This window comes from Syngnathoides biaculeatus, chromosome 3 (genome assembly GCF_019802595.1).
Source record: "Syngnathoides biaculeatus isolate LvHL_M chromosome 3, ASM1980259v1, whole genome shotgun sequence".
Classification (NCBI taxonomy): domain Eukaryota; kingdom Metazoa; phylum Chordata; class Actinopteri; order Syngnathiformes; family Syngnathidae; genus Syngnathoides; species Syngnathoides biaculeatus.
Genome location: NC_084642.1, coordinates 21,450,398 through 21,464,358, shown reverse-complemented (window position 1 = coordinate 21,464,358; position 13,961 = coordinate 21,450,398). Strand labels below are relative to the sequence as shown.

General features: G+C 41.3%; 1 protein-coding gene across 1 annotated transcript in view; it reads right to left on the bottom strand.

Moving 5' to 3' along the window:
- LOC133498223 (AT-rich interactive domain-containing protein 3B-like) overlaps positions 1–12,666 on the bottom strand; it is a 102,042-nt gene extending 89,376 nt beyond the window's left edge. The window contains exons 1-2 of the mRNA XM_061814791.1: positions 12,556–12,666; positions 10,661–11,302 (exon numbers count right to left, since the gene is read on the bottom strand). Coding sequence (XP_061670775.1) covers positions 10,661–11,302; positions 12,556–12,591 — 678 coding nt within the window. The 5' untranslated portion in view covers positions 12,592–12,666. The remainder of the gene's footprint in view (positions 1–10,660; positions 11,303–12,555) is intronic.
- Between the last annotated feature and the right edge of the window lie 1,295 nt (positions 12,667–13,961).

Here is a 13,961-nt window from a genome sequence, read left to right as displayed (position 1 = left end):
TTTTCTCCATTAAACGTCTCTTGGATCTTCATGTTTGCTTAACAGCAAATGCAGTTTTCATAGGTGACACCCAAAGCCAAAAACAAGCACTAGCTAATGTTTAAACATTCAACCTAAAAGGCAACACCTGTGCAGTGACAAACACAACACATCCAAATGTATTTTTGAGGTTTCACCAAGTTATACCGTATTTACATAATTTTCTACTACTTTGTTTTTAAACCTTTGTAAACACAGGTGATTCACACCTGTTCAGTTCAGTTTGACAATTGCTCCATAGGTTAACAGCTGTAACTGAGACTTCAAACTTGTTCTTGTCTTTGCTTTTTTGTCGACACTTATAGTCCTCAAGGTTTAACTCTCTCTGATTTCAAACACTTCTGGGTACTGAGGCAAGAAGCTGTTCAAAATTAGAGGAATATGTTCTAACGCTTCACTTTATAAAAAGAGTAATAAATTTAAATGCCATGTAAATAACTTTGTGAATTATGATTTAATGTTGAACTTCAATTGATTGAGCTGCATTTCTGGTGTCCTCGTCTTGGCCACCAAGGGGCAGCATAAAGGTCATGAGATAAAAGGAAAATGAAGAAAGGGAAAAAAAAGGAAAAAGTAGATACAGTAATTGGTTCCTCAGCAAAAAACTAACAAGATAAACCAGAAAGGCAAGGTTTTTTTTTAAAAGCACAAAGTTGAAAAAACAGCATCATGTTTTTAATACACAGAGAATATTGCACATAAGTGGCATTTAAAGAAATTGTGCCTGTCAGCATTGTTATATTATCTGTCTACAGTTGCTCCACCACTTGTGTTCAAATATCTGTTGCTTAAAGTGTTTTGTTAGTATGCCCGTCAAAGATTCACAGATAATGCCTTGCGGTTATACTAACAGTTCGCCCCTCCTACTCGACAATTTGCGTTCTGGTACAATAGATAGATATTCTTCGACGATCCGGTCCATGGCATAAATTAAATAATTTGAAAAAGTGAAAGAATGAATAAATAATTTGAACTGTATGTAAAATGCGGCTTTAAAAGGGTCAAGAATTGGGACATTCTTTCAGTTTCCAGATGCTGCGGGCATGTTGCTGAATCCTCTGAAAACCCTGCCTCCCCGGAACTTTCAGCTATCAATCAAATATGTCCCCTGGGAGAATTTCTGGGGATGCACATTGCACAATGCACACATTCTCACGGCCCGCCTTCAGGCAATTCAGCGGTGGGTAGGCAGCCTCTGTTCCCTGACATAAAATTTAGATGCCGCATTGAGACAATTTTCCCCTCACTTGTTGAAATTTGGTGTGCTGTTAATCGTGCTACAGAAGCCGCCAAAGGGTCCACTGTATGCGGCCACAACAGTGCGATGCACAGTAGTCACCTTGGCTGGATACACTAATTTACAAATTGCTCCTTACTGCAGAATGAGTTGAACTGACGCCACTGCTACAATACAGTGCTCAGTCAAGGTGATTTGATGGGCACGATTGTGCCCGGGCGCCATCGCACTTGCTAATCTGCACAGTCGAGCATAAAAAAATCACGGGTGTAAAATTTGTTATTAGTAGAAATACATAGATATTGAAAGATGTTGCTTATTCTGTGTAGTCTTTACATTCATTTATGTGTTTATCTCATAAATGTTGGTAACAAAACATGCCTGATCCTAAACAATCAGTATTCACCCGGAAACAGGAAATGCATGTTAACCGTACTGAGCATGTTCAGAAGTTATGTCAAAAGCACATGTTCCTAACTTCTTCACGTACTGCGACCGCATTTACGTCAAAAGTCATCAACATCATGAGCCATGCCAAAGGAAATTCAGTTACACTGAAAATATTTCTGGGATATAACACAATGTTTCAGTATGTAACTATGATAAGTATGAGATCGTGATGTATCTTCACTTCATCTAAGTTTTAACTTTAGACTAGTCTGTCCATATATCAAAATGTGAACGGTCATTTGCCCCATGGTACGCGTTATCTTGAAGTTGAAAACTCTTCCCTTCTGCATGCTTTAGGAAGATACAGATCATCTACTGCCAGCTTTCATCAATGGATTGAAAATAGATACCGCCTTAAATGACGCTAGATTATAACAATACATCATGACTGCCGACAGGAATGTTTGTTACAATGTATCGCTAGTTTGTTGCCACTAGCGCAGCTTATGTTGAACTAAATTTTCAGCATTTTCAAAACATTGTGGGTATAGACCGTACGTGTTTATTCCTTGACAGGCCAGTGCATTTAACTTTTTTTATTGCTGAAAATACCATTTCTATCACGTTCTACTAATATCAGTTGAAATTGGAAATGATCATTTCTGTGTTTAAAATTTGTTTTCTATTTTTGTTATGTATTTGTTTATTTTATTTTTAATTTACAGTTACGTTATATTAATCTGTTAACAAGAATTTTTAAAATTATGTTTTGTTTTCCTAATTTAGTAATATACTGGTATTCCATACCTAATCATGCCCACAACTTTATATTTGCGTGCGTTACTGACCACACCTGTACATTTTTCAAATGTGAGTCACTGCAGTGCTCATATCTTAATGTAACACTCATAAGTCAAGACAAAAAAAAATTGGCCAGATAAAAGTTAATTCAGTCATATCTCGAGGCATTACTGAATTAAAAAAGGACTACATGCATCAGTCAGTCATTTACATGTATAAAAACATTTCTTGACCAATACTTTTTTGCCACATACAACGCTGCTGACTATTCTTGTGGATGATTTCTGTATAAATAGGATCCACAATTGTTGTGAAAAATTGTTACCCAAGTTTGGCAAACCCTGGCTTAATTTTATTCAATTGTTTCGGGGCTGTGTAGTTTTCATATGTACTTTCTTAACCATTAAATCACTTTACCATTTCAATAAAGCCGGCATGGAGAGTGTGGCGGCGAAATGTTAAGTGTACGTGGTAACTTTACAAACATGACATGTTCATTGTGTATTTGAGCTTGTATCTTGGCGTCCTCTCTCGTCACTGCTTTTACAATGTAATAAATGAGCTCTTGCCATCATTAAAGGGAGTGTGTGAGTGGGGGGGTATTTGTGGCATCTGCCTGCCCGTCTCGCTTTCATCAAAAAATAAGCAACACTCTCCTCCTCCCCCTACTGTGGTGCAACCTGAAACTGCCTGAAGAGATGAGCTGCCATTTAATACTGCAGAGCTGACATAATGACAGGAAAGATAAAAGAGAGGAAACAAACAAAAAAAAAAAGCCGAACCAATTCTAGTCCATCCCCCTGTAACCCCCGCAGGCTTGCATGGCCTCCCCTAATAAAAAACATCAGGCCTCTAATAGGGCCAATGGCTATAACTTTACTTTGCTCTGATCTTTGACAAAAGCCAGGTCAGCTTACCAAATAATGGAACTCATGACGACAATAACTAGTCTTTACGGCGTGCTTTCATTTCACAGTTGCCATTAATAGAACTATTCTACACATTTTGCGTGGGAGACTAAAAGGACACCCAGGGGAGAGCAAATACAAGGGAAGTTAAGTCAAAGTTTATGCATTTCTTCAGAAAAATCTAAATACACTTCTCCAAATGTTAACATAAGCCACATAATGTCAACACTATAAAAATGAAGGGAAATGCCCCCATGTTAACAAAAAAGGAAAAACGTCATCGGAACCACACCAAAATGATAATGAAGACAGAAAATGTTTCAATATTCTGCTTGTACTGTTAAAGTGAGATCCGTCACATTATGCAGACTCACTCCGAAATGTTAGGGAGCGTACATTCGATCAAAACCAAGTGAATTGTCTACATTTCAAAATGGTAACAAAAAAGAGACTTGTCACATTATCCATATTTATGCCACTGTAAGATACATCGTGAGAAAAATGCCTGAATGCTAATATAAATGAAATTCAAGGCAAATTGACATGACAAAAATGAAAGAAAATGCTCAAAATACTTAACATGAGACAAACTCTCAATGTCAACAAAATTTGTTTAGCTGTATTGGGACCAAAACTAAGGATATGTTGAAGCTACAAAAATTAAGAAAAAAAAAAAATTCTAGGATCACGGGTGTGTTTGCAGCCCATCCCAGCTATCATCGAGCAAGAGGCTGGGTAGATCCTGAATTGGTCACCAGCCAATCACATCCTTAATAATCGCGTTGAAACCTAAAGCATGTAAACATGACAGAAAAAAAAAGGAAAACGTCAACATCAGTCGTGCCCACACCTTTTTGCCCCAAAATCTACTTTTCAAGCATCTTGCCTCTTGTGATTTACAGACAGGGGACTGGGGGTTCGCATCCCCACGACTGCCATGGAGAAAGCAAGAGAAAAACCGTAAATAAGTGGCCAGCTTGCTAACCTTTATGGTTTACATGCGCAGTGACACGTCAGAAGAGGCTAGGATTGGTCAAACCAACTGTCGGTCAATCCACACGAGCAATTGACGTATTGGCCAGACCTCAATCAAGCAACGAGATGGATTATGGGCTGAAGTCTTATTTGGGGAGTGTGTGTGTGTGTGGTGTGTGTGTGTGTGTGTGTCTGTCTGTGTGTGTGGAGAGTGGGGGAGGGTGGAGGGGTTGGGGGACACTCAAGCGATTGACCAAAACTGCCTCGCCAATTGACTGCTCAATTGTGATTGACACATTGGGCACCCCTGGTCTAAATAGACATCTTGAAATGTTGACAAAAGATTGGCAATCCGTATACATGTGGATCACTGGTCAACAACAGGAAGGGCTACTATACATTGTAAATCCATTTGTCAACAGGGGCAAGGGACACAGTTTTCAATAGAGGAAAGCCACCGCAACAACCCCCCACCACCGGGAACGCTGTCCTGGGTGACTGCCCCAATTGGCCATATCAAAGTCCACCCGTGGACAGGAGGCACAGTTATTGGCCGTGAATGTGTTACAAGTTGGGGTTGTGGAGGGCGGGGGGTGGAACAGGCAAAGTTTTGAGGAGAGGATTTAAAAGAGTCGAGGAGTTTGCCCTAGTGTACTCCCTAATTCTCACCCATGCGGTGGGTAAGTAACATTTATGAATGTGTTGATACCCCTAAAGGAGAGAGAGGAGTAATCAATGCAAGAAAAAAGACAAGAAAAGTTTTTATGAAGACTTTTCATAGTATGAAAGTTCATTTCCAGCAAATGCCTACCAAAGCTATGTAGCAAAGGTTCTGGGCAACGCTGGCAACCGGGTTTTCTATGATTCTTATCTAATAGTGGACAAAGCAAACCAAAACAAAGCAAATTTATTTGTGTAGGACATTTCATACACAAGGTAACTCAATGCGCTTTACATAATTAAACGCTTTCAAATGCATAAAAACATTTGAAAAATTACAATTAAAACAGCTTTTAGTGCAAGAAATATTGAAAAGTGGAAGAACTCAAACACATGAGAGAGAGAGAAAAAAAAGTTTTTCATCTGGATTTGAAAACACTTGGGGTTGACATCACCTCTGTTGGCAACATTCAATTTTTTCGCAGAATAATGGCTAAATGCTGCTTTGGACTCTTTGCTCCGTTATTAGACCTGAGTCAGTCAATCTCAGACCCCTTCTGAGTTTATATTCCATTTGTATTTCTTTCATGTATTCAGGACCTAAACCATTTAGTGATTTATAGACCAGTAGGAGAACTTTAAAATATATTGTAAAACTGACTGGAAGCCAGTGTAAAGACTTTGGAATTGGGACCACGTTGTTCTGGTCACAAACTGAGCTGCATGCAGCATTCTGAATGAGCTGCAACTGCTGAATGCTCTTTTTGGGGAGCTCAATAATAATACACTGTATTATTATACTTAGATGTAACCTCATTAAGACTGCTTTTGTTATTGCCATTTCAAGGTGTAGCACTAACCAATTCAAGTCTCCCTCCTCTTTGACAATGATATTAATCGTCGGAGACAGAGGAAGAGACAAACTTTGACAGCCGAAAGAAAACATACATACGAATGTACGCACACACACAACTTAATTCCACTAAAGTTTCTTGGGACCCAGGGTGAAGAAAGATGAATAAACTTCTCCAATGTGTGTTATCTTGTGACAGTGCTAGCATGATTCGGTGATAGTCGAAGGTCCAAGGGAATCAGAAAGCATCATGGGTAAAAATTGACATCCTCCTACCCAATGTGATGCCAGGAAGATGCTACAGCAATAGCCAATGGAAGAGCAGCTCTATCACTGCACATAAACCAAGATACAGGATGTTTACGTTTGGCGGAATTTGGGGAATCAAGTACTTATTTTTTGCTTTTGTATCCTGAATTTCCTTCGTAACTATAGACATTATTACTAGAGATGTTCGTAAGTAGAGGTACCACTGTAATGTGTTTAAAATGTGTTTCTATTGTTTTATGTGTTTTAAAATGCCTTAAAAAATGAGGTGCCATAAATGCAACAAAACCATACTTAGGGTGTATTTATTTCTATTTCACGGATTTCACTTATTGCAGAGCTGGACCGGAATTTAGCCCCCTCAATAGCATGTTGCTTCTGTTTTACTGGCGTGTCTCAGTGATATTTACCGGTAAGTTTTATCTTAACCGGGCCTGTTAGCATTAGCCGTGCTGGCTTTAAACTCTTTGTGTACCGTCTTTCTTTGTATATATCTTGTGTTTCAATGCGGGTTTCAATGTGGGTACTTGCGGCTTTTACACAGCTGCAGCGTATGTATGTACCAAATGGTATTTCCTTTGCAAATGTACTCGGTGAGGCTTGTAACCAGGTGCGCTCTGTAGGCCGGGAATTACGGGATCTGTGGTAAGCAATGCTGTGCATCTGTGAACGCAGACTCACAATGCTTTATGAGTCCCTGCTCATTCTTGTAAGTCTCATGCAGGACAAACATCATACGAGATCTCAGTGAGTCTAACCCAATCGTCTTTTTTGGGTTTATACGTGAATTGTACATACCATTTACGTACGTTATCTACATGCGTGCCCCACACTGCCTCCCTTGGAGGCAAAGGAACACACAAAAGTAGCTGCACATATACCTCCTGGACAAATGGAAGTGTGTATTTGAACCGAACACAACTTTATTTATTAAATAAAAAATGCAACCATCACGAACAACGCTATACAAGTTTCATCTATTATGATTATTTCTCAAAAAAAAAAAAAAAAAAAAAAAACAACCACAGATGTAACAAAGTGCTGTATATAAGCCTTGCGTAAACGCGCAGCGTAGTTTTTTTTCCTTTGTATATAACAAACAGCATTGAAAATATAACCGTCTTGGCAGGGGTACTACGACAATTACTACAGCTGTTACTCCTGCGTTCCACTGGCTGCGTCATCGCCGCCAAATGCTAAATTTGGAAAAGAGCTGAGGGGGAAGCGCCGCTCGGGAGACATTTGCCGTTAAATATAGAGCGTAATAAAAGACAGACACGCGATACAATCTCAGATATGTCGGTCTTAACTTGCCATGTCCTACTACTGTGCTGGGCCGCGTGGAGCTCGGCCTCCGTCCAACTGAGCATTCCGATGTTCTGTAATGTTGTGCTTAGGCAATATTTATCTTGAAGGGAAAGTGCACTTGGCACAAAGCCGAAACGTTATGAGGAGGCGGAGGAGGCTTGGGGGGAAGGTACGAGGTTGTAGGAGTGCTCCAAGTGCTGCTACTGTGTGTACAACTTCCAACATTCCCACCCAAAATCCTCACGTTGACCCGGAAAACCACCCACAGCCTTGCCGCCTGCTGACTTGACGACCAGGACCAGAGCCAAGCCAGAGGCTCACATTCGCATACACACAAGCACACACCAAGGCAGAGTGCTCACGTTGCGCACAAGCCTGGCTCGATGCCAGCACTCACTTAAGCGGATTTTTCGCCACAAAAGCCAATTGTGGGTCAAAGCTACACACATGTTGGAAGAGTCTACAAGCGTGAGGGAAGGTGATGTCACCAAAATAGTGGCCAGCGCTTTTTTTCATGTTCTAAAGTAGGACCAAGACATAAGTGGAATAAGAACAAAAAATGCCACATTTGCAACCACAGGCTAATTCAAGGCCACGTGACCAAAAGATAAGAAAATAAATATTCTAAATATGAATCATTATTATTATTACACATTACTACATATTAATTACGATAATATTTATATACAAATAGCCAGCTAAAAATTATACCAAACAAAAAAAATTTTAAATCCAGAGCCACGACCATGCCACCCATTAGGTCAGTGGTTTCCAAGCGTGTATGTGTGTGTGTGTGTGGGGTGGGAGGGGGGTTTACACCCAGTTACACCCAGCTGTTGTTCATGTTTCTGTCAATTCCCAAGAAATAATATTTGCAAGCAGGGTGGGGGGATGAAAATTTCTTCTCCAAAAAATGGGGTGCTCCAAGAAAAACTTCGGGACCACAACAAAGAAAAAGGTCTACGGAGCCATGTAAAAAAAAAAAATCCACCCAGTCATCTGAGGCATGTTAACACCAAATGAAGGAAAATGTCAGCTGAAAACTTTAAAAAAAAAAACTCACCATCCACAACCATGGCAAAAAGTGAAACGTCTAAATATCAATCTTAAAATGTTGAGAAAAGTAGGAGGAGACCAGAACAGCAACTGTGACAGCATTTAAGGCATATCAGTCAAAGGGAAATGTCTTGATTGCCATCTCAAAATGTTGACAGTACTTGGACTCAGAGATTTTAGGTATGTTAACGCCAAAAAGACAACATTTAAGGCACACTTAAAACCAAAAGAAGGTAAAATATCAACAACAAACAATTCTGAATTCTTGACAAAAAGCTCCTCATTGAAATTTAACCCAAATCACTGCCTCAACAATGAAGTGTAATGTCTGAACATGAACACAGGTGAGGCCATATTGGTCACACCACCCTTCATTTCTGACTCGAAAACACAACTCGCAGAACAGGTATGGCCGTTTAAAACCGTTGTTTGGTCTGTGACATTCCTTTGGGTGGAAGATCTTTTGACGTCTTGATTTTGTACTTTAGCGCGTCCCCCTGGGTGCTCCCTTGGAAAGGGATACGCAAAGCTAGGGAGATTAGCCTGTGGCCAACAGTAGGGGGCTGAACTGTGAAATCCAACCAAACACCCGGTTCGAAAAGTGAGACGGCCCAGAGGAGTCTTAATTGGCACTTACCTCTAAGAACATTAATAAGAAAAATTCAAAAGGCAGGAGCAAACGAATGCCGGTACTTTTAAAAACATTATTACAGTCCAATGAATATCTAAGAAAAACACTTGGTAATTGCAAGATTTTTCTTTGACTATGTAATTTTCTATTTTTCCCGTCAAATAAAAAATGTCTCCAAATAGTAATCCCCAAAACAACAAAAAGATGCCTTTTATACATTTTGGATCAGAAAAAAGAAGTTGGAAATACATTCATTTTATTCAACTGTGTAATTTTCTGTTGTTACTGTCCAGGTATCTACAAAGTTAAGTTATTACATTTTACCCAGAAAACTAAGTAAATACAATTGTAACTTTTTCCCCCAGATAAACAAAGAATTGAGGAAGCGCGGACAGAAAGGAAGTGAAAGGAAGGCAGTGACATCAGGAAACAAGCACATTGAGCCCTGGTGTCAAACTAGAGGCCTGCTGGCCAAACAAGACAACTTCAGACGGCGGCACCTTACCACTACTTTATTTTGACTTCAACATTATCTCCATCAAAATGATGGCGGATTATTAAGAATCCTTACAGAGAACACACTGGGTGAGGAACAAGAAGTGTAACTGCCTTACGTACGAGCCACACAACTAGTCAGTAGACAAACACAATGCACCTCAGTTTCTGGACAGCACCAAATGTATACAGAACACAAGAGCATCAACATGGATTGGCTGACGGCTTGTGTCACGTGATGCGATCCCCAGCCACAGAATCTTTTCTCTGTGTGCCAGGGAACATTTGCATAAGTGGGCCCATCACAGTAGCAGGCTCTGCTTAGATGGAATTTATGGTGTTTGTAAATCATGACAGCCATCCTTGTACGCACTGGAACAATTCCCTACTGTTGTTCCATTTTAATGATGTGAGCCCATTTTCTTTTACAAAATCCTGCTCATGTCTGTCTCCCCACCCACCCCACCCCACCCTCCTTCACTGGTTCCCTATTGCTTACTAAAACTTCACAATCCAAAATAGAAAAAAAAGAAAACCTGTCAATTACAGTGACGTACTAATTTGATTCAGTGCACTTATCTGTCGCTGCAAGCAGCTCTCCCTCCTACCCAAGCCAAAACACGTGATTAACGACGACTCAATGTGATGATCTAAATGTCATTGTGAAGTAGTAAAGTCAACTAATCGACTAGTCTCTCCAATCCCTAAGCCTGGTGTACCTGAAAATACCTTCACAGAATCAAAAGGAGAAAAATCGAACCCCACACAGGAAGGCCTGAGCTCAGATTCAAACCCTAATCCTCAGAACTCTGAAGCCGATGTTTCCAATGTGAGCATTTGTTCACTGTGCTGCCCAGCAGTTTCATTTCAAATGTAATGACATGTTTTCAATTGAACCATAACCACAATACCAAAATTCATACATACCGAACTGTGATTTTTGTTCTGCTATTAGTTATTCTAACAGTTAACTGCAAATTTGATGCTGCCCATGTTGAAAACTACTTGCACAGGTCTATCGTAAGGGGGAGGAAACTGACCTGTCTGAAGTGGTCTTCGAAGTTCCAGTCGCCCTGGCCATTAGGGGAGGCGGCCGGGTGAGCGCCAGCAGGTGACAGGCCTTCGTCGGGCTCCTGCTTAACCCTGATGGGCGGGGATGGCGCCCTCTGCGGGGCCGACGCCACAAAATTGCCATAAGGTCGGGCGGGGGGCATGCGAGCGGCGCGCTGCTGCAGCGCCAGGGTCTGCTTGCGAAGGAACTCAAGGCCACCAGCCCCGCTTCCGCCCTCTTCATCTTCGTCGCTGCGCTCGTCGCCATCCATCATCCCGTTGTCGTCATCCTCATCTCCTGAGTCGTGGCCCCGGTCCTCGTCATCCTCCTTCTCAGAGTCTACACTGCTCTGGTTGGAGACGCGGGGAGGCTGTGGAGGTGGCACCACTCCGGCCAGGCCCTTGCCCATAAAGTTGGCCCCTGATGTCCGCGCAGCTGCTAGGATGGCCTGCTGGGCGGCAACCTGCTGGGCATACATAATGTGGGCCTCGCGCAGCCTCCTCTCCTTGCGCTCCATCTCTAGCCGGGCTTGCTGCTGGCGCTGAAGTTGCTCCATCACCGCCTCCAGCTTCATCCCCCCAGTCGAGGTGCTCTGAGGAAAGGCTACACCGGACTCCTGAGACATGCTGGGCTGTGGGCCGAAGACCATAATATCAAATAAATTTTTATTGAGGCAAAGCAAATAGATCTGTACAGGCACCACTGATGCAAAAAGCAAATCCAGAGTGGTCTGCAGAGACAAATAACCATTGGAAACAAGATTAAATGAAATTGGAAAAATCAAGATCAAATTCAAACAAAACAAATAATGCGAAACAAAAAGGAAAGAAAACAAGAAATAACGTTTTCATTGTAAAAATTTATTTTTTACCTTGCTTTATCTATATACTGACGCAGGAGAGGCTCTCCAATTTAATTGACAATAAATGGTGTTTATTGAAAAAAGGGACAATTATTTTAATCATGAGCCTTCAAACACAGTTGTATAGGTTTCAGAAACAGGACATGTGTCTGCGAGACGAAGATTGATATTTTTACAACAAAAAACCGGGATCGTTAACTAATAGAGTACACACAATGAGCAACTGATTTTTCACATGTACACACAAAAACAGAGCATGTATAGTGGCTAGACAAGATGGATATCAAGAAAAATAGACAGATACACAGGAAGATGGACTGATAAGAAGATGATGGATAAGCAGACGGACAGACAGATACACAACCGTCAGAAGGTAATTGGGTAGATATAGATGCAGTAGATACATAAAACTAATCGCCTCAACTTGTAAAACTCGACTTCTTACTTGAAAAGTTATGTTAAACACCGAACTCACATTCGGAAAGTTGCAGCACAAGTCTGCTTAACGTCAATTTTATTCCCGGAGACACTCGCCGAAAATTCCGTGACGACTCTTCATATTTCCACGATTAGGGCAAACTAAGTCGTTTGGTTTAAAAAAAAAAATGGCAAAGGCGCAAACACAATCAAATGAATGGAGCGAAGAGTGCTTCAAGAAAAGAGCCACGTAAAATGACCCCCGCCTAAAAATGAACGCGCAAACTGTCAAAAAATATATAAACGTTTCACCGTTCTACTCTTGAACAACGGTGTGAGAATATGTTTTAAAATGATATTTTTTACATACGTTGGGGTTGGTGGACAAAATATCCAAAATGTCAAGTAACATTTGAATTAGTTTTGTGTTTTTTCGATTTTTTTCACTGATTATCACATCGGAATTGCGCGCGGTAATTCTGCAGTTTGTTAATATGACACCAAACGGCGATTTTATTTTATTTATTTTTTTAAATTACGCTTTCCTTGGTTGTTTTTGAAGGCGAACGCGCGTGCGGGGAGTCAAACAGACGAGCACTACTCACCATTTGCGCCTTACTACTGCCAGAGTTGTCCACCATGCCTCCTGCTCGCCTCGCTGCTGGCACTCGTTCAAACACACTTGTAAACACACGCGCACGCAAGCAGACGAGTACGCGCACGTCCAGGGCGGAAGCTGCGAGGAGGGAGGTGAGCAATGTGCGGCGCGACGCACACCAGCATAAAGGTGCTAAAAGCTCTTGTTGCCACCCCCTTCACCTCCGTTTCTTTCACCTCTTTCCACTCACTGGGAATTGGACACAGCTTTCCTTCGCTCCTAGTCTTTTTTTTTTTTAATTCTCACGGGCTTTTTCCTTGTTTCCAGAGAAGAAAATGCACGTATGGCGTACCAAGCTCGAGCTAACTCACTCGCCCCCCACCCCTACCACCCTACGTCCAATGGACACCCCCTCCCTATACACAAGGCCCGCCCAGGGCGATGCAACAAGTCTCGCCGGTCGGAGGGTGCCCCTTGCCGCTCCCATGCGGAAAATTTGGAAGAATGGGCGAGGGTAGAAAACTGGATGTGCAGTACCCCGTTGCGTTCCAGGCGACGCGGAATTTCAAAGAGGCCCATTTTTATGTTTTATGTTCTTAATGAAACTACGAGTAACTTTAATAATCACACTGCTGTGTGTCATCTTCAAGTTCACTGACTCACATTTAACTGAAAGCATCATTGGCTAGACAAATAAAGTTAGGCACTAAAAAGCACTGTGGCGCTATCGCGCCACCTGGAGGGGCCGAAAGCAATTACGTGAGTCAATGGAACTTTTATTTTGTCATGTAAAATGAATATGAATTTGTATGTAAAAAAAAAAAAACAAAACAACAAAACATGGGCATTGTGATATGTCAACGATTGTCCAGCAGTTGCATAGCACAGGTTGACTTTTGCAACCAACCACCAATATTTAACAAGGGTGGACCAAAAGCAGGCTTTACGCTTAAAATAACTGAGAGAAGGAAAGTGTGATGGTATGGAAGACAAGAAAGGAGTCCGTCCTTTTTAGGCTCTCCACCCACACTTGAAACCCCATCCTTGGCCTTGAAACCCTAATTTGCAGCCTTAACCCTCCACTAAAACCATGATTTGAAACACCAACCAACACTACGCTAGGCTAGAAAACTGAATTTGAAGCACAAACCCTGGCTGGAAACCCAATTTTGACACTCTTACCAATGGTTTTAAACCTTAATTTGAAAGCCTAACTCAAATTCAAAATCGTACTTTGGCAGCCTATTTGTTTTTACTTGGCTGTTTCTGTAAGTGTGTGTGTAAATGTTGTGATGATGTAATTTGCCTCACTGGATGAAATATCTATTAGTCACATGATCCAAGTTGAATAGTTTGCTCCTATCTGTCGATCCATCCATCTAGTCATGTCTTGAAACCTTATTTCTAAACCTT